We start from the raw sequence: 20,280 nt of genomic DNA, 5'->3' as shown, positions 1-20,280 counted from the left end.
TTTTTTTTTTTTTTTTTTTTTTTTTTTACAATTTTTTGTAATGAAGGTTATATTGAAAAATGAAAAATTTTAAATAACTATTTTTTTTAGAAAGAATAATAAACGGAGAAAAATTACCTACGGATTGTAAATCAAACAGATACGTCTCCGTCATGGTGAGTCAAACTTTGCGGACTCAAACTTTGATTCACAAAGAACGAGACATTCAAACTAAACCAAACATAAGTACACCTAAAAAGGTTTCAGAATTCCTTCAAGTTCTTGTCACTTCAAAGTACCATAGATGCTAACATGGAAAGCAAAAAAAACAAAGCCATTGCCTATTTCTTTCATCTGCTTGGAATCCCTTCTCTTCATAACTCAGTGGTCTGGATAGCCCCAAGGTGTATGGAACAATTTTATATACAATCTTCAGCGTTTCGCTCGAGTAGGTATTGTACATGCCCAAACTCTACTGGTAGGGATTGCTTAGGTATCACGGTAGATCGGTTGCGGCATCCATTTGAGGTGTAAGTTTAACCGTCCTGACTTGGCTCCATCGAGTTCGAACGATTCCTTGTATTCTCCTTCTAGTATTACTCTTGTAAGTGTCAAAATACATCTTCCCATATAATCCTGATTGTGCCAAGAACAAGTTAAAAAAATATCAATTCGAGTAGAGCTCATAGACACGACACCAATTACCATCTCAAAGGTGGATGGTGGATGGTTTGATCCTCTAAAAATTTTAAAAAATCAAAGATATGTTAAAAGCATCTGGATAACAACATTTTAGCTTGAAAGGTGTAACAGTCAAGCCCACTGTTAGCAGAAATTTTTCTCTTTGGATTTTCCCTCTCGGGATTCCCCTCAAGGTTTTAAAACGTGTCTACGAGGTAGAGGTTTCCACATCCTTGTAAAGAATGTTTTGTTTTGTTCTCCTCTCCAACCGATGTGAAATCTCACAATCTACTCCCCTTTGGAGTTCAGCGTCTTTGCTGGCACACCGCCCAGTATTTGACTCTGATACCATTTGAAACAACCTAAGCCCACCGCTAATGGATATTGTTTTCTTTGGGCATTCCCTATTGGGCTTCCTCTCAAGGTTTTAAAATCCATCGAAGAGGTTTCCACATCCTTGTAAAGAATGTTTTGTTCCCCTCTCCAACCGATGTGAGATCTCACAATCCATTCCCCTTCGGGGCTCACCATTCTCACTTGCACACCGCCCGGTGTTTGGCTCTGATACCATTTATAATAGCTCAAGCCCACCGCTAGTAGATATTGTCCTCTTTGGGCTTTCTCTTCCAAACTTCCCCTCAAGGTTTTAAAGAATGTTTCGTTCTCCTCTCCAACCGACGTGAGATCTCACAATCCACCCTCCTTCGGGGCTCAGTGTCCTCGCTGGCACACCGCCTGGTGTCCACCCCCTTCGAGGCTCACCGTCCTCACTGGCACATGCCCAGTGTCTACCTTTGTTACCAAATAGTCCAAGGCCACCGCTAGCAGATATTGTCCTCTTTGGGCTTTTCCTTCCGGGCTTCCCTCAAGGTTTTAAAACGCATCTACTCGGGAGAGGTTTCCACACCCTTATAAAGAATGCTTTGTTCTCCCTCTCCAACCGATGTGAGATCTCACCCAACGAAATGCGAAAAATAGGCAATAATAATAGAGTGATGCCTGACCTTCCCAAAAGTGTCATGATCCCAAACTTCAGCAATTAGCATATCATGTAATCCATCTTCAACAACAAAGTCAAATGTCTGATTCCATACAGGATTTAAGCTCTCATTCACAACCTGAAAAAGAAACCAAGGATTAAAAAAGAGGCCATTTTAAGCCAAGGATCACAGAAGGAGAACGAGAGGGCCAACAGGGTAGGAGCCTTACCCTTGTTTTGTTCTTCATTTCTGATTTTTTCATGGTGAGTACAACATATGGGTCAGATTTTCCTACCATGTCTGTTGCAGGCAAGTCTTCTGCAGATATTACTGTCACACAAAGTACTCCTCTAATAATAACCTCCTTCCTCTTCTGTGTGGCAGCTTGTTCGCTTTCGGTAGCTTCCGTTCCATTTGTCCGACTTTTTAGTACACTCTCCAAGGAAGTCATTGAAAAATCGGGGGCAAACGGATTTGTAAACCCATTTTCCATACCGAACGGACAGTATAGGAGCTCCAAGTGCACCTTATATAGACAGACATTCAGAAAATCACAAAAGGAATGCACATATCATTAAGAGAAACAGGAAGTCTTCTTAGCAGAATCAAGGGATTGCTTTACGTCGTTTTGATTTAATCAGCGTATTACGTAGGAAAATGACGAGTATCATGAACGTTAAAGGTAGATAGTACACAAAGACGTTTAGTATAAAGTGGATGAGTGGACTCAGATATTGACACCAATAAGCAAAGGATTCATTTAACGAGCAATTTAATTGTTTCCCATCAACAACTACGAGTTCGGGTTTTGTGGCTTTCTATACTTTGAAAAACTAGGTTAAGAGGCTAAACTGAAATGATAGAGTTGATGAGGAAATCATTTAGCCTGATATTTTGGTTCCAAAAACCAATTCCAATTGAATGAGAGGTGAGATCCCACATCAGTTGTGGAGGAGAACGAAGCATTTTTTATAAGGGTGTAGAAACCTCTCCCTTGCAGACGCGTTTCAAAACTTTGAGGGGAAGCCCGAAAGAGAAAGCTCAAAGAGAACAATATCTGCTAGTAGTGGGCTTGGACCCTTACAAATGGTATTAGAATCAGACACGGGGTAATGTGCCAACAAGGAGACTAAGTCCCGAAGGGGGGTGGACATGAGGCGGTGTGCCAACAAGGACGCTGGACCCCGAAGGGGAATGGATTGGTGGGTCCCACATCGATTGGAGAAGGAAACGAATATCAGCAAGGACACTGGGCCCCGAAGGAGGGGGAGGGGGGAGGTGGATTGTGAGATCCCACATCGGTTGGGGAGGAGAACAAAACATTCTTTATAAGGGTGTGAAAACCTCTCCTAGCATACGCGTTTTAAAACTTTGAGGGGAAGCCCGAAAGGGACAGCCCAAAGAGGACAATATCTGTTAGCAGTAGGCTTGGACCGTTACAAAGAGATTCTAGAAACATGCAGCAAAAGTTTCATCCTAAGCAGATTGATGGTTTTATTTATTTATTTTCCGTGTCGAGTGTCGGGGAGATTCAAGGTGTTGTTACCTGCCCCCTGTTCTTATTATCTCTGTGAACCTCCAGATCTTTAACCAGCTTCAACCACACATCTTTTACCTTGCCCGGTTGAAGTTCACTTAACCGCATCTGAGCACACCCTATAAGCTCAGAAGCCTGAAGTCCTTCATCATCATACACTTTCACAACCAAATTTTGTGTGGATTCATCTTCAACAACGAACTCGAAGTGTTCGTTCCACACGGGATTCAAGTCATTGTTCTACAAAAGAAACAATCTTAATTTATATCATGTCCAATAAACAAAAGAGAGGATAAAGCAAAAGAGGAGTAAAATAACTCACAATTATTTTGCTCGTTTTCATTCGGTCACGAAGCGGCCGTATATATAATACCGCATAGGGATCAGATTTTCCAATCATATCTTTATTCGTTAACTCTTTCGCCTGCACAAGTTTCACCTCCAGGATCCCAACAGGTTTCAATTCCAGGTCACTGAAAAAGGAAAAGGGAGGTTTGTGATGATTTTAAAATCTTTTATACTAGGTAATATAGTATCCTTATGTATGAAGATAATCAACTCGGTCATTGTGGTCGGACTCTATTATGGATTTCTGACCACATTCTCCATAGGGTTCTCTTATCTCTTCCTTCTCCAAGCTCGGGTTATGGAAGAAGGAACCGAGAAGAAAGAATCAGCAACAACAGGTTTTATAACAGGACAACTCATGATGTTCATATCGATCTATAATGCACCTTAGCATCTAGCATAGGGTAGACTACGACAACTGTCCTAGCTCTACTTCTACTGTATCTTTTGTTTCAAGTTGACCAACAAGTTAAAAAATGCAAGTCCCCTGTAATGAACAAAGGCCACAAGACGTCGTGGCTAGTTCGTACGTTTCCTTTTGTCATACCTGTAATCACCAGGAATTATAGGGATAACTTTCCTAACAGGCCATGTAATAGAATCTTCAACAGCATCTCGAATCGTTCCCTGCGTTAACATATAAGCCTTATGTTAAATCTATCTCGAAATGAAATTTAAAACTCGATTCTCCATGGACAATCAGTAAGAGCGTAACATTCACAAGGGAAACTAAACCAGCGATTATGATGACGAACAACGATCATACCTCGAGTGCACTGTAAAGCCCAGGTATTGCTGATATGTCCCCACCAATAACTTTAAGTGTAAAGTCCAACTTTTTCTGTTAAGAAATGGTTAATAGTTCATCATATTGGCTGCTTGTTTATAATGAACTTTCCCTTACGTATTAGTAGAAAATTATTGGATACCTTTTGACGCAGAGAAAAACAAACGGCGCCAAAGCACGGAAATTCGTCGACCAGAGGCTTCAATATCAACCTAAAAACGCCTGTGAATCCAAGGTTTTTTACCTGAACAGATAAATATCAAAGGTAACTATATACTTCCAGGAACAAAATAAGTGGTTAAAAGGCAAACCGGCACTCATCCAGGTACTGTCCTCTTTGAGCTTTCCTGGAGATAGTATCTGGATGAGTATCGGTTCCGTTGTGTAACTCTAAAAGACATGTTTCAAAATTTTTTAGGGAAAGCCCAACGAGGACAATATCTGCTAGCGATGAATTTGGGGCGATGAATCTATTATTACATAACTTTATTATTCCCCCCTTGAGCCTCCAACTTTTGTGACTTGAACCATGCTGCTCAATGAGCTTTCCAGTAAGAATCTTGTCTATGTGGGAATACGTACTTAAAACACGAATTTCGGAAGATTGTCTAACTTTAAGCTTCGACTTTTTACAAACAAGTATTGGAAAAAAGAGTTCATTCATCACTTGCTTCATTGCTAGTTCATCCAAAAAGAAGATATCAATGTCAATTCGTTGCATAAGTGAGGGACGATTGGCTAGAAATACCTGCACTGGTAGTGCAACACCGAGTCGAGTCTTTATATCGAGTATTATACTTTGATTACCATCCCACTGCATTTCCAACTCCATGGTTATACCATCAGTTCCTCCATCTTCAATTATAGAAATTCCTGACATATAGAATAGGACAGCAAGAACTCCATATAAACTTTAGAACAGAGTGTTTATAGACTTAATTTCTGATAACATTACTTGGAATGAAAGAAGGAAAAAAGGAAACACCCATTAATTTCAAACAAAATGCTTGTACGATCCTCCACAATGGTATGATATTGTCCACTTTGAGCATTAGCTCTCGTGGCTTTGCTTTTGGTTTTCCCCAAAAGACCTCATACCAATGGAGATGTATTCCTTACTTATAAACTCATGATCAACCCCTTAATTAGCCGACGTGGGACTCCTCTCCCAACCATCCTCAACAATGCTAACTTTTGTTTTTGATAATTGAGGTAAGTACGTTTATGCCCTCCCCACTGGTTTCTTTGGAAGAATTTGTGAGATCCCAAATCGGTTGGGGAGGAGAACGGAACACCCTTTATAAGGGTGTGTAAACCTCTCCCTGGTAGACACGTTTTAAAAACTTTGAGGGGAAGCCCGAAAGGGAAAGCCCAAAGAGAACAATATCTGTTAGCGGTGGGCTTGGACCATTGCAAATGGCATTAGAGCCCAAAGAGGGCAATACCAACGAGGAGGCAAAGCCCCGAAGTGGGGTGGATTTGGCAGGGGTCCCACATTGATTATAGAAAGGAACGAGTGCTAGTGAGGACGTTGGACCTCGAAGGGGGTGGATTGTGAGATCCCATATCGGTTGGGGAGGAGAACGAAACACCCTTTATTGTGAGATCCCACATCGATTGGGGAGGAGAACGAAACACCCTTTATAAGGGTGTGTAAACCTCTTCCTGGCAGACACGTTTTAAAAACTTTGAGGGGAAGTCCGAAAGGAAAAGTCCAAAGAGAACAATATCTGTTAGCGGTGTGCTTGGGCCATCACAAATGGTATCAAAGCCAGACACCAGGCGATGTGCCAGCAAGGACACTAGGCCCTGAAGGGGGATGGATTTGGTGGGGGTCCCACCTCGATTAGAGAAAGGAACGAGTGCCAGCGAGGACGCTAGGCCTCGAAGGGGGTAGATTGTGAGATCCCACATTGGTTGTGGAGAAGAACGAAACACCCTTCATAAGGGGTGTGGAAACCTCTCCCTAGCATACGCATTTTAAAAACCTTGAGGAGAAACCCGAAAGGGAAAGCTCAAAGAGGACAATATCTACTAGCGGAGGGTTTGAGCCGTTACAGAATTTGTCAACCTTGACGGTATCGAGAGACGATGAGAGTTTTAAGTTATAAAGTTTTTAAAGTTAAGAACTAGGATTTAGGTCTTTCTAAACATCTCTAGCCCTTGTTGCAAGGCCAAACTTCACATAAGAGGCCAACGTTTGAAGTAGGAACATAAAATACAAGTGTATTACGGCATTGAAAGCAACCCAATGAGTGAAAAATCATGCAAAACAAGAGAAATCCAAGTCTACAAACCACAAAATCATCAACCCCACCTCCCCAACATGAACAAACCTGTGAATTGTGGAGCCACAGTGCCAAGGGTGAACCTGGAAAACTTGAGTGATGACAGAATGATAGGCCTATATTGTTCAAGAACAGGCTCTACTGAAGCCTTTATCAGATCAGAAGCAGCCTATTACACAAAATTCAACAAGGTAAAAAAGGGACCAACACATCAAGAACAAAACCCAGAAACAAAAACAAAAACAAAATCTACCTCATTAACATACGGCCAAATCTTGGTAAGATGCTGATTGAGCCAAGTCAACTGCAAAATGGGGCAACAGATCCAATGTCAATCCACCATGAACAGGAAACCTCATGAACTTCATCCAAAAGTGAAACAAGAGGGAAAAGTTAGAAGAAAACTCAACTTTTGGCTCTGGGAAAAGACGACCCAAGAGGGATAATACTGAGGAGGCAAGATCTTCCTCGAATCTTCCACTGTCATTCTGGCAAAAGCAGTGGTTGTAGCAGCAAGATCAGCCCGTCGCTTCGACCGAGCATTCTCGGACTTCACAAAACCCACGACAAGACCTAGTCCGACAAACACACCCAGCACGAGACCTAGCACAAACGCCATTTGAGCTACTCTGTGCGAACTTCAGTGGATTTGGGGACAAAACTTTGATGGGGTCTAAAGGAACTGGGTGAAAAATAAGACGATCAAGCAAGAACCCAAGAAAGTAGACATTTCATGTAGAAAGAGAGAAATCGGGAGAGGAATTGAAGAACTGGGAAGATTAAGGTTAGGGGAGAGGAATATGCTCAAACCATTTTGGCAGCGTGATTGGCGTGTGGTCGATGAAATCGAGCTGGAATTGGACGGACGAGTATACTTTTCCTGAGTGTCGCTATTCCGGCAGCCGATTAAACCGTGTTGCCGACACGAAAACGTCGGGATTGGATCTCTCTCTCTCTCTCTCTGTTAATAAAGGGTTGGTTTTTAGCCTTTTATTAATAAGAACACATAAAATCAATGAATTTCAATAGGGTATGATGAGGAACAAATAAAAATGCGTACTTTTCTTAGATAAGGGAGCGGAAAATGGATCTTGCTGAATGCTGCTGTACCCATTATGATTTGGTGATGAATAGTTAATCAAAATATATTTCAGTGAAATTTATGCTTGAAAAGTCTAAGCAATTACTTTGTGTATTTTAATTTATTCGCCCTTTCATATCAACTCAGCGAATATGGGACAGTACAAAAGCTCAAAAATTTAAGAACATTGATTCGAGATTAGGACCAATTGGCTGAGAAAATAGTTAAAGAGGCTACTACAAATGATTGACAGTTTTGCACGATTAGATATATAAAAGATGGTTAGGACTACTCAAGAAGATCGGCATTCGTGACCAACTGCTTCTCGTCACTTTTTCAAATTCTAAATCCTTCTCTCAGGTTTGTTGCTCCTCTCGGGATATTTCTTAACAAAAAATTGATCCAAGCGACCATTATCAATTATTTTAAGTCTGTTTTTTTTTTTTTTTTTTTATTACCATAATTGCCCCAACTTAAACGAGGTTGTCGTATTTTTGGTAGGTAAATGTAATAATAGCAATGCTCTTTTTATTGTGCATCATTTTCTAAGATAGGTTGTACATTAAATGTGGACAAAATTCAACAAATAATTCAATTATAGCCCATAATTGTTCATGAGAGGCCCAGGACCAATTACTTTTTATTTCATTTTTTTTATAATTATTCAATTATATTATAAGTTGAGTTATTAAGTTTTTAGGTTTAAATGATCTATTAAATATAATAATTGAATTTTATGCGATATTCGAGTAAGAGAGTACATAAATGAACCAAGATTACTTCTAAATGAGAGTGTTGGATGATGAAAGTCCCACATCGGTTAATTTAGGGAATGGTCATGGGTTTATAATCTAAGAATACACTCTCCATTGGTATGAGGCCTTTTGGGAAGCCCAAAGCAAAGCCATGAGAGCTTATGCTCAAAGTGGACAATATCATACCATTGTGGAGAGTCGTGTTCGTCTAACAGAGAGCATTCCCAAATATGGAAGGACTAAAAAATATTTAAAACAGTTGAAAGTTACTATCTATACCAGCAAGATACATCTTCATTGGTTAAATGTGCAGAAAACTCTATGTTGGATGACCTCTTAAGAAATTTTCTTAGATGCATGTGAATGAGGACATAACATTTGTGTTGGTCTGTGGGGACTATCGTACGAGGAGTGGTCTATGTTGGATGACCTCTTAAGAAATTTTCTTAGATGCATGTGAATGAGGACATAACATTTGTGTTGGTCTGTGGGGACTATCGTACGAGGAGTGGGTAACGTGCATACCACAAGGAAATGCCCGAAACCCATAGATTGGACATTCCGATGAACTCGAAGAATTAAAAAGAAAAAGAAAAAAAAAGGAAAATGACAAATGGAATAAACCAAATAAGACCAATCAATGGCTAAAAATCTTCAACCTTAAGCCAAGAAAAATAATAATTATGGATTGTTATTTTTGGATAAAGACATAAAGCAAAAGACACAATAAATATATAATTACTAAATTCCCAAATATATTCCTTTTCCATCTTGTTTTGATAAAATTGAAAGAAAAAAAAAAGGAATATTATTATATAATTTAATTTTTGAAAAATTAATTTTTTCAATTGTTTAAAAATCTTAATATAAAATTTTAATTTCATGAAATTATATTTCAAGCTTAAATAAATATTATAATCTTAATTTTAAACTTTTAAATTGAAACGTTTTAAAAAGTACATATGTGGTTACTGAATTGTACAACATTTATTAGGTGAGTTCATCGATTGGGATGAGGAATAATTGCTTCTCAGAAATCATCTGCCAATTCTTCATCGCAGGTCGCCATTGTTGGGGCTAATGTCTGCTCCCATTAAGAGCCTTGATTACGAGTGAGTTGAGTTATTTGTTTGGGTTTTCTTCTTTTCCCCTCTTTTGGATTTTGAATTCTGTTTAATGGATTTAGGGTTTATGTAAACCCTATTTCTGGGTTTGATTAGGGTTATTCTTTTTTTTTTTTTGTTTGGTTTTAAACTCTGCTATTGATGTTGTTAGTTTCGGGATTTTTTATAATGAGTTATTCGTGCAAGATTGGAGGAATCGTGAGGATTTCCAGATATTTCTATTACTTGGTTATGAAGTGGCTTTCATGCTTCTTGATCTGTTTGATAATGGGTCTTGTTGGTTTTTGAAGCAACCTGGCAGTGGAAAATATTGCAGGGAAGAAGTTTGTGATAACTTCGAATATTATGATGCGTTAGGAATTATAACCCTCCACAATGGTATGATATTGTCCACTTTGAGTATAATCTCTCGTGGCTTTGCTTTGGGCTTTTCCAAAAGGCCTCGTACCAATTGAGATGTATTCCTTACTTATACACCGTGATTATTCCCTAAATTAGCGAACGTGGGACTCCCTCAACAGAGGACAGGTACTGATTTCACTTATGTTCTTCTGTGCTACTGTTGATTGAAATCTTTGCAACCTGTTCTATTAGTTTTAGTGGAATTTGGCTCAAGTAGGAATAGGATTGATGTTACTAGGAACAGAGTTTTTTGGTTATTGAGTAGTAATTATATGGGAACTTAGCCAACAGACATGCATGATAACTGGCTTAAGCTCTAGGTTTTGAAAGAAAAGCTGTGTTAAAGGGAAGCTAAACTATTTTTCCAAACTGGAATATGAAAGTTGTGAGATTCCACGTTGATTGGAGAGGGGAACGAAGTATTCTTTATAAGGTTATGGAAATCTCTCCCTAGCATACACGTTTTAAAAACCTTGAGGGGAAGCTCGATAGGAAAAGTCCAAAGAGAACAATACCTGCTAGTGGTGAGCTTGGGCGGTTATAAATGGTATCAGAGCCAGATATCGGTCGGTGTGCCAGTGAGGACGGTAAGCCCCGTAGGGGGGTGGACACCGGGTGGTGTGCCAAGGAGGACGCTGAGCCCTTAAGGGAAGTAGATTGTGATATCCTATATCGATTGGAGAGAGAAACGAAACATTCTTTGTAAGGGTGTGGAAACCTCTCCCTAGTAGACGCGTTATAAAATTTTTGAGAGAAAGCTCAAAAAAGATAATATCTACTAGCGCTGAGCTTGAGCTGTTACAAATCTTTTAGGTACGGGGTGGCTTTTATAGTCGGCTCAGGTAGACTAGAAGTAAAGGCTTACCTGAATGGCGTAGCTGCCCCTGGAATATTATGGGCTCCGACACTGTTAGTGAAGATAAAACAGTTCCTTGTACATTTTCGCTTGAGTTTCAGAATTTCCTAGTTTCTTCAGGGCTTGTACTTGTAAGTTGTGGGGTTGCTCCTTTGTTTTGAAGCATTGATAATGATTTGGAATTCCTCTTTTGCTGTTCCTTCGTTCTATGTTGTTCTGAAGTTACTCTCAAACTCTCTTAAACAAAGAGCCAAGTAATTCATGGTGGTTTCTCTTTTGCAAACTTTTGTGCTAGACCAGTCGAGGAGATGCACAATGATTGATTTCTTCAATACTGATGATGAGCAGTGGAAGCTTATTACGAGCTAGTTTAGTAATCTTCCTATTTGTTTGGATCGAGAATAGGATTCTTCCCCGACTCTCCACAATGGTACGATATTGTCCAATTTGAGCATAAGCTCTCATGGGTTTGCTTTTAGTTTTCTCAAAAAGTCTCGTACTAATGAAGATGTATTACTTATAAACTCATGATTAACCCCTTAATTAGCCGATGTGAGACTCTTCTCTCAACAATTCTCAACAATCCTCCTCTCGAACAAAGTATACCATAGAGCCTCCCTTGAGACTATGGAGCCCTTGAATAGCCTCCCCTTAATCGAAACTCGGCTCCTTTGGAACCCACGAATAAAATACACAATTTTTTGACACTTGAGTCACTTTGGACTACATCTTCAAGGCTCACAACTACTTTATTCGACATTTGATAATTCTATTGACATGACTAAGTTAAGGGCATGACTTTGATACCATGTTAGGAACCAAGACTCTTCACAATGGTATGATATTATCCACCTTGAACATAGACTTTCATGACTTTGCTTTTGGTTTTTCTGAAAGGCCTCGTACCAACGTAGATACATTCATTACTTATAAACTCATGAATTCGCAGATGTAGAACTCTTCTCCCAACAATCCTCAACATGTGTTGCATCCTTGGTACCAGGTCGGGGTTTCATATCTCGAGATTTTGTTACATATGGAGTGCTTTTCGTGCTCCTGTTGGTGGTGTACTATTTGCTTTTGAAGAGATGGCATCTTGGTATGTATTATTCCCTTGTCTAGAAAGCCATGTTGAGCCATACATGAGGCTGGTAGACTGTCGCCGATGTGTTAACGAGTCGAGGATGTTGAAAAAGAGGATACTTCTAAGCTATTCGTTGATGATTTTGCAAAGAAGGGGTCAGAGACGTTGAAAGGATTGAACATGTACAATTGATCGAAGACGAGATGGAGATGGTCAATGATGGTAGCGAATTTGTGAGAAAATAAATATAATTTTCAAAAATAAAAAATCTAAATTATCATTAAAAATAAAAAAAAATAATAAAAAGTACAATTTCCAAAGATATTGCAATTGGAGCCTCTCTCTCTTGAGATATTTGTGAATCTCTATACATTGCTTGAAGTTCAATTAAAGTTGGGGGCAGCCACATCAAGAACTTTGTGACCCAAGATCCTAAATTTAAGTTCTATTTTCTAATTATATATATTATATAAAAGAAGTTTGAAAAAACTAATTCAACCCTTAAAAATTTTCATTTCGAGTTGATAATTCAATCCAAATTGTTTGGCTTGGATAGACCAAGTTTTTCAGATCATCACGTCAAATTCCTATAATTATGAAACCCATATGAGAGACGGAGGAATAAGCGATTCTTTTTTTTAAATTGCGTTGACCCGAAGATGTTGAAGCTGCATAGATTATTTGAATTATGCCTACTATGATCAACCAGGGTGAAAAAATAGAATGGGCGTGGGGTAATAATTCCATATTGATCCGAACCAATCCATATGCTCCCATTTTTAATAAGATTCCGGCTAGAAGCATACAAGTACTGTAATGTGCCTCTCCGTGGGTATCTGGTAACCATGTATGTAAGGGTATAATCGGTGATTTGACAGCAAAAGCAATAACAAATCCGATATAGAATATTATTTCCAGTGCTATAGGATACGATTGATTAGCCGATGTTTCAAAATTTAAAGTTGGTTCATTAGAACCATATAAAACTTAAAATGAATTGTAATGTTTTTTTTAATTAACTATTTATTTGATTAGCTCATTTATTAGTATATAATAATTTTGAAGGATAATTAATTGATTCAAATTAAAATTCTAGTTAATAATAATAAATTATAATTAATAAAAAATAATTAAGTGTCCTAGTGTAATAATTATTTTATACTTAATTTTTTTTATTATTAATAAATTATTATAAATGCATCAGATCTATAAATATATCACATTTATTATAATTTACTCTACCATATATAATATTAGATTTTAGATTTTTTACATGGTACAAATTATATATTTTAAAATTTTAATAAAATTATTTATTTGAAGATAATTATTAAGATGATTACAAAAATAATAATAATAATAATAATAATAATTAATTAATTAATTATTTAACTTAATAAAAATAAAATAAAATAATTAATGACAAATAATCATTGAAAATACTTCATTTATATGAAATTTAACATTTCTCATCCAACACCAAATTCAATTATTTGATACATTTTATGAATACATTTTATTCTCAGACTTCATAAACAAAACGTTCAACCAAATGCCTCCAAGATTAAACTAACGACTAACTTATAAAAGTCATATCCAACTTAACGCACATAATTTTCAAATACTTGTCTATACGATATTCGTCAACATTTTAAGTCGGTATCTTGAGCAAACCAAAGTGACTTGAGTAAGGAGTATTCAGATATCAAGATTTTTCATATCTTCACGAAGTGGGTATCTAAAGGTCAATCATCTCATGTAAACAAAATGAAGTAGAAAACTATATTTTTGTAGATTAATTTTTAATTAAAATTGTAAATCTGAGTTCTTAAGAACTCTTATTTAAGGTACCGGTGTCTACAAGCATCACTTTTTTCCAAGCAATGTCTCCACCATATCATTCAACGCAATGCATTAATTAATCAGCACATCGATTTTAGAAGAAGGAAGAATTTCTAACCTTTTTGTGCCTGCAATCTCTTCAGTTTCTCTTTCAAAAGCTTAGAGCAAGAGAGAGAGCTTGAAGAGTTCAGCCATGGCAAGCTTCCGCTGCTTGTTACTCCCAGCATGCCTTCTTCTTCTTCTTCTTCTTTTTGTTCTTCTGTTTCTCTCTATTCCGCCATTGTTGGACCTGTCACAAGTAACTGAAGCTATTCCATTAGCATCTTTCTTTCCTATAACTACCATGAGAGAAGGCAACAAGCCCATGAAAGCTATATTCATCAAAGTAAGCATGAAAGAAGAAAAGCTCTCCCTTTCAGTTCTTTTGCTTTTGTGTGTGTGTGTTTTGGTTTTCATAATGGGTTTGTGTAGCAGAAGAAGAAGACGAGCTTGAGGATGATCGAAGCAAGTTTGGCTGAAGCTCGAGCATCGATTCGAAATGCAGTTCGGTGGAAAAACTTCACATCAGAGAAGAAAGAAACTTACATTCCCAGAGGCTCCATTTACCGAAATCCTTATGCTTTTCATCAGTTGAGTTTTTCCTACTGAAAAAAGAACAAACATATGAATATATGATATAAAGTTTGACTGATTTGATGAACTAAGCTTAAAGTGTAATATCCAAAATGTTATGCAGAAGCCATATAGAAATGGTGGAGAGGTTCAAGGTATGGAGTTACAGAGAAGGGGAACAGCCTCTGGTTCATGATGGTCCATTGAATAGCATATACGCCATTGAAGGCCAATTTATAGATGAGTTAGATTGCAGCAAGAGCCCTTTTAGAGCCAGCCATCCTGATCAAGCTCATGTATTTCTTCTTCCTATGAGCATTACCAACATCATTCATTTCATTTACAGACCAATTACCTCTCCAGCCGACTACAACCGTGATCGGATGCACCGTGTGATAACTGATTACATTCGAGTCATTACCAACAGGTATCCATATTGGAACCGAAGCGAAGGTGCTGATCATTTTATGGTTTCATGCCATGATTGGGTAAATAAGATTCAACCAACTTGTTATCAAGTCTCTGTTTCTTCTTTTTCTAATGCTTCCTCTAAACTTTTAATGGTGATTTCAAGGCACCAGAAATGTCAGATGCCAACCCCCAATTGTTCAAGAACTTCATCAGGGTAGTATGCAATGCAAACATCACAGAAGGCTTTCGTCCTGACATAGACATTTCACTCCCAGAAATCAACATCCATCCTGGAACGTTAGGGCCACCTGACTTAGGCCAGCCACCAGAAAGCCGCACAATTCTAGCTTTCTTCGCTGGAGGAGCTCATGGATACATAAGGAAGATCATGATCCAGCATTGGAAGGAAAAAGACAAAGAAGTTCAAGTTCATGAATACCTTCCTAAGAACCAAAATTACACCAAACTGATTGGAAAAAGCAAGTTTTGTCTCTGCCCGAGTGGCTATGAAGTGGCAAGCCCGAGGGTGGTGGAAGCCATCTATGGTGGTTGTGTTCCGGTGATCATTTCTGATAATTATTCATTACCATTCAGCGACGTTCTAGATTGGAGTCGGTTTTCGGTGCAGATACCTGTTAAGAAAATACCAGAAATAAAAACAATCTTGAAGGCTATCTCAGAAGAGAAGTATTTGAAGATGTACAAAGGAGTGATGAAAGTAAAGCGGCATTTCAAGATAAATAGGCCTGCTAAGCCATTTGATGTAATTCATATGCTGCTTCATTCACTGTGGCTTAGAAGGCTTAACTTTGGCCTTCCTCATTGAAAACAGCTTTGATTAGGCAAAATTCAAAAACCCATTTGCTATAGTTAGAATGAGAGAGAGAGAGGATTCTGTACCTTGTGAAACATCAATTAGCATTCTTTCGAGTTCCTTGCAAGATTTTCATCAGCACGATCTTATAGTAACTGTTGGCCTGTTAAAGATCATAACAGAGAATAGAGAGATCAAATATAATTGCTCACAAATGAGTATGAGTGAGTCTTGCCAAAACGTACATAGTTAAACGACAACTACGTATATTTCAAGATCATAGGTTACTATGCAAAGAAGTCATGTTTCGCACAGGTTTTAAAAAACAATACATACAAGAATTCCTTTCCATCATCTTCATGGGACACTTTTTATTGGGGGAATTACCAGTTACAAAACAACCAATCAAAATGTAGAGCATGTCAAGAAACAGAGACCAGCTAAAATCTCATTCCAATAAAACTGGTCTCTCAATTGGTGACGGAGACCAATATCTCTCTTCAACCTCAATTCAACCTGTAAAGAAATTGGAGTACAAAAGCTATGGTGAACAAGAGATTTTAAAGGATATAGATGATTCCACAGCCTAATAAATACACAGAAGACACTGAGGTCTAGGCTCTAATATTCCATTTTTACAAGTGCATCAGAAACTTCTGCAAATTCAGATTGGATCCAGTCCCGTGTACATATAATTGCTTCGACAGTAGCAGGTCGCAATGAACTTCGATATGGATCCATCTCCTTAATCTCCATATCAAATATTGATTCAGGGGGAAGAGTACAAACTGGTATTGATAAAATATCACGAGCCATTGTTGAAAGAGTTGGATACTTCATCTTGTTTTGCTTCCACCAGCCTAATAAGTCAAAGTCCTGCACACGAGGCAGCAGCGACTCGGCCAAATACTGATCAAGTTCGGATTTCATTTGCTGGCTCGAAGTCTCCATTATGAAGACATCAAAATCTGTGAGTCCAGTGTCTGACAGAAGACTCTCACTCTGAAGTCCTTCTGACTTGACGTTGTTTCCTCCATTCCCTTCATCGGCGTAAGTTGGCGTTAGAGGCAACGGAAGTGTGACGTATTCATGGAAGAGCTCGTGGATCCCATCGTCAACAATCTTAATGTAAGCAGGAGCTTCTTCAGCATAAAGTTTATTGAAACTAAACTCTACAAGTTTCATCTTGAAACGAGGATCCATAACTACAGCTGCAGCCAAAATTAGACCACAATCCTTCCAATATTTGTTGATCTTTTCTTGCATCATTTGAGAGAGGCTGCAAGTGAATGGGTCTTCGCTGGCAAGTGCTCGAGCAAGCTCCAAGTGAATCCTCCATACTTCATGGAAAAACGTAATCACGGTTGGGTTGCTTATAGTGCTGAGAATGCTTGCAGCATCAAAGAGAACTTTCAAACATGTGCAAAGAGTCTCAACTTGCATCCAATCATCCCTTGTTGGCACTTCTTTATAATCGGGATCAGAATTATCCAGACACGAAAACACTTCTTTCAGCTCAAGTGCAGCAATCAGCATAAAATAAGTTGTGTTCCATTGTGTTAGGTCGTCCAGACAAAGGCTTCTCTCTGTTGGGACCTGAAGCTGTTCTTTGAGCTCAAGAAACTTTGCTTCATTAGACTCGGACAACTTTACATTCTTTACACAATCCCGAATTTTCTTAACAATGACCGATCCCGCAGTTAACACATCATTTGCAATACTGCTTAATGTACGAGCAATGCATTTACTAACCAAAAATTGGCCATTCAGGATAAGGGAGTTTTTTATAGCAAGCAGGGGCCTCAAATTTCCAAGTGCAGACTCAGTGGCATGGTGATCAAAGGTGAGAGAAAATAGTTTACCTTCCAAATTCCAATCAGAAAGGCACTCTGAAACTGCATGACTTAGGGCTGTATCAGAATCAGGATATGGTTCCATGACCACGCTGAGAATCCGCCTGTGCAGCTTCCAATCGCTATCCACAAAATGACCTGTTATTACAGCATAAGCGACGGTTTTACTCGATGTCCACATGTCCAGCGAAAGACAGATGCGCCCTGGGATACCCTCAATTAATTTGATGACATTTTGCTTTTCTGCTAGGTAGGTTCCAATGCAGTCCCCTTGGAAATGGTTGAAATCCCTTGCATTAAATCGCGGTTGAATATTCTGTACAAAAGATACAAATCCAGGATTTTCAACCATGTGGGGTTGGTAATCATGCATAATAACCATCCGAGTGAATTCGTGGCAACATCGATCCTGATCAAACATAATATAAGATGAGTTGGGACTTCTATAACGTCTTTTTGGTGGATCACTTCCTTTGGAAGCTGGGGTGGACGGCGTTAAATGACTTTTGTCCTGATTGCGTAGAAGTGCAGCACATATTCCCTTAGCAATATGCCGTTTTAGGTGACTGGTACCGGCTACTTTTGAGCCCGTACTATATGCAAAACTCTGCTTGCATTGCTTGCAATACGCCCTTCTACATCCAGCACTTACATTTTCTATGGTAAAGTGCTCCCAGACTATGGACTTCTTTTTCCTCCTTTTGCCAGGCTGTTGGTCTGTGTTGGTCAGTGCACCATATTCATCAGAGTTTGGCGTTTTATCCATATAGGGAGTTAACATCATTTCATGAGGTGTATCCATTGCAAACCGAAGAAAGAACTCCTGCTACAAAATAACCATCTACATTTAGACAAGGATATCTACAGCCTATAAGGTTGAAGTGTAGATCACAGGAAAGCATAATTATCGGGAGATTAAGAAACAACCAGAAAAGTAGAGGTAACAAAGGATGAAAACCTTTTAGTTTCAAATTTGTACAAAGATACTACATAGCCTGGCCTTATAGTTAATTGCAAAATGTTTCAGAGTTAACAGTCCAGTATTGGCCTAACAGCCGCATTCGATTAAAAATAATGAAGTTAAGAAATTTACAAGATCAGTGCAGCAAACCTCTGGATGAATCTAGGAAAATAGTACCAAGAAAATACAGAATTACTAGCTATAGAACATGTGAAAAGGCTAAAGAAATTGAAATAAAACATATGGTTCTATACACTTAAAGGTTAAATTACAAAGTTTTTAGTCGTTGACCTTTGCAATTTGTGTCTACTCGATCTCTGAACTTTGAAAAGTGTTTAATGGACCCCAAAACTTTCAATTTTGTGTTTAATAGATCTCAAAATTTTCGATTATGTCATAGGTTGTATATTGAAAAACATAGCCAGACGAAAATCATCTTAGTGTAACTTTTGAAAGTTCATTAGTAGTTTTGACAACTAAAGATTATTTTTAAAAAAGTTTAAGAGTACTCATGAAACTTCTTAAAACTTGAAGGTATTTGAAACACATTAAAGTTAAAAGATATTTTTTGAAATCTTTTTAAAAGTTCAAGAGTATTTTTTAAAAAAATTATTAACAACTTAAATTTATTTTTTAGACTTTTTGAAAGATTAAAAGAACTTTTGAAAGTTGCATTTTTTTTTTTTTTTTACTAAAGTCAAAAGGGTATTTTTATTTATTCACACTTTATAGACAGTTATACAAGTAAAAGAACGAACTTGGTGTACAATGGGCCGTACGAGTGGATCCGGGGCCATTGAAGATGACGTGTCAATCTTAGCCAGAAAAAAAAAAAAAAGCCTAACCAGGAACCAGACCACATCCTTAATTAATCAAACGCAAAACTCCCCCAGCCCATCGTGGAGCCCACGTGGGATCCAGCCAGGTAAAAAATAACCTTCTTTTTTTTTTTTTTTTTAATAATTGCGATAATTTCTCCCACGGGCTAATGAAAGGTAATTCGAAGTACGATCTAGGGTTTGGTTCATCAAGCTTTGGGCTTAATTTCCAGCAAACAGCCCAGATCAAAGGAAAACCCATAAAATCGAGAAACAAAAACAATCCCGATGATTCCCCAAACACAGAATCGGCTGCGCCTCTAGAATTCGAACTATGAAATGAAACCATAACGAAACAAGAAGCAAATCCAACGCCAAAATCCCAAACACAAAAAGAAAATAAAGGTTTTTTGCGAACGAAAATTCTAGAGAAATCGAGCGAGAAAGGCAGAAGGAAATTTACCGGAAATTAAGACGGAGAAAAGGAAGACGAAGAGTTCTTCAATGAGCGTTGCAAGCCCAGCGACGGAGCTTCAGGGCCGGCGATAGATTCAGATCTAGGGTTTTACTGGAGAGAGAGAAATTGGGCTTTGAGCTAAGTGGACCGAGAGAGAAAGCAGAAGGAATTGGGGGAAAAGAAATCTAAATCGAAATCGAAATTAAGACGGTCCCTTTGGGTGCCTATTGGACTCCCTTTAGGGTCCAATATTGTTTTTATTTATTTATTTATTCAATTTTCTCATTAATAAATAAATAATATATATATATATATATAATATAACTCGTCTCACTCTCTCATAATTCCATTGTCTGAGCCCATTCATTGTCGGTCTCACAGGATTGACTTATTAATAATATTTCATAAGTATTTTTTAAATATAGTTATAACCTTAATGGTATTTTTGAATTTTTTTTAAAGTTTAAACCGTAAATTGGTTTAGCTATTTCTCTTTTTCTTCTCTCTCTCATTCACCTATTGTTTCCCAATTCCATTGTCTTATTCGGGTTCATAAGGTTTAAGGAAAGATTAATATTCGACATTACTCGTTCACCTCTCTTTTCTTTTT

The 20,280-nt window shown here is 38.0% G+C and overlaps 4 protein-coding genes across 8 annotated transcripts; 2 read left to right on the top strand and 2 right to left on the bottom strand.

Annotated features, from left to right (window-relative positions):
• Positions 1-181: 181 nt before the first annotated feature.
• On the bottom strand, positions 182-7,701 carry LOC111493519 (synaptotagmin-5-like). Of its 3 annotated transcripts, none has more exons than XM_023143222.1 (13): positions 7,661-7,701; positions 7,010-7,557; positions 6,854-6,904; positions 6,649-6,769; positions 5,061-5,185; positions 4,455-4,556; positions 4,292-4,366; positions 4,073-4,152; positions 3,500-3,650; positions 3,187-3,417; positions 1,870-2,166; positions 1,665-1,778; positions 182-615 (listed from the first exon to the last, which is right to left on the bottom strand). In XM_023143222.1, the coding sequence occupies exons 2-13, from the start codon at positions 7,217-7,219 to the stop codon at positions 469-471; spliced, it is 1,704 nt and encodes a 567-aa protein (XP_022998990.1). In that variant the 5' UTR covers positions 7,220-7,557; positions 7,661-7,701; the 3' UTR covers positions 182-468. The 3 variants fall into 3 exon arrangements, with proteins under 3 accessions (XP_022998990.1, XP_022998991.1, XP_022998989.1); XM_023143223.1 differs by lacking the exon at positions 7,661-7,701 and having other exon boundaries at positions 7,010-7,282; positions 7,411-7,594; XM_023143221.1 differs by lacking the exon at positions 7,661-7,701 and having other exon boundaries at positions 7,010-7,594.
• A 1,712-nt stretch (positions 7,702-9,413) lies between these two features.
• Positions 9,414-12,299, top strand: LOC111493521. Its single transcript, XM_023143227.1, has 3 exons — positions 9,414-9,548; positions 9,718-9,938; positions 11,822-12,299. The coding sequence occupies exons 1-3, from the start codon at positions 9,517-9,519 to the stop codon at positions 11,938-11,940; spliced, it is 372 nt and encodes a 123-aa protein (XP_022998995.1). The 5' UTR covers positions 9,414-9,516; the 3' UTR covers positions 11,941-12,299.
• A 1,638-nt stretch (positions 12,300-13,937) lies between these two features.
• LOC111493520 (probable glycosyltransferase At3g42180) lies at positions 13,938-15,661 on the top strand. Of its 2 annotated transcripts, none has more exons than XM_023143226.1 (4): positions 13,938-14,129; positions 14,219-14,373; positions 14,481-14,844; positions 14,931-15,661. In XM_023143226.1, exons 1-4 carry the CDS (start codon positions 13,938-13,940, stop codon positions 15,591-15,593), a joined length of 1,374 nt encoding a protein of 457 aa, XP_022998994.1. In that variant the 3' UTR covers positions 15,594-15,661. The 2 variants fall into 2 exon arrangements, with proteins under 2 accessions (XP_022998994.1, XP_022998992.1); XM_023143224.1 differs by having other exon boundaries at positions 14,216-14,373.
• A 342-nt stretch (positions 15,662-16,003) lies between these two features.
• On the bottom strand, positions 16,004-19,894 carry LOC111493517 (zinc finger BED domain-containing protein DAYSLEEPER-like). Of its 2 annotated transcripts, none has more exons than XM_023143219.1 (2): positions 19,677-19,894; positions 16,004-18,260 (listed from the first exon to the last, which is right to left on the bottom strand). In XM_023143219.1, exon 2 carries the CDS (start codon positions 18,234-18,236, stop codon positions 16,203-16,205), a length of 2,034 nt encoding a protein of 677 aa, XP_022998987.1. In that variant the 5' UTR covers positions 18,237-18,260; positions 19,677-19,894; the 3' UTR covers positions 16,004-16,202. The 2 variants fall into 2 exon arrangements, with proteins under 2 accessions (XP_022998987.1, XP_022998988.1); XM_023143220.1 differs by having other exon boundaries at positions 16,004-18,257; positions 19,677-19,890.
• Positions 19,895-20,280: the final 386 nt, after the last annotated feature.

This window comes from Cucurbita maxima, unplaced genomic scaffold (genome assembly GCF_002738345.1).
Source record: "Cucurbita maxima cultivar Rimu unplaced genomic scaffold, Cmax_1.0 Cma_Scf00019, whole genome shotgun sequence".
Taxonomy (NCBI): Eukaryota; Viridiplantae; Streptophyta; class Magnoliopsida; order Cucurbitales; family Cucurbitaceae; genus Cucurbita; species Cucurbita maxima.
Note: the sequence above shows the minus strand (reverse complement) of the source record. Positions and strands in the feature narration are given on the sequence as shown.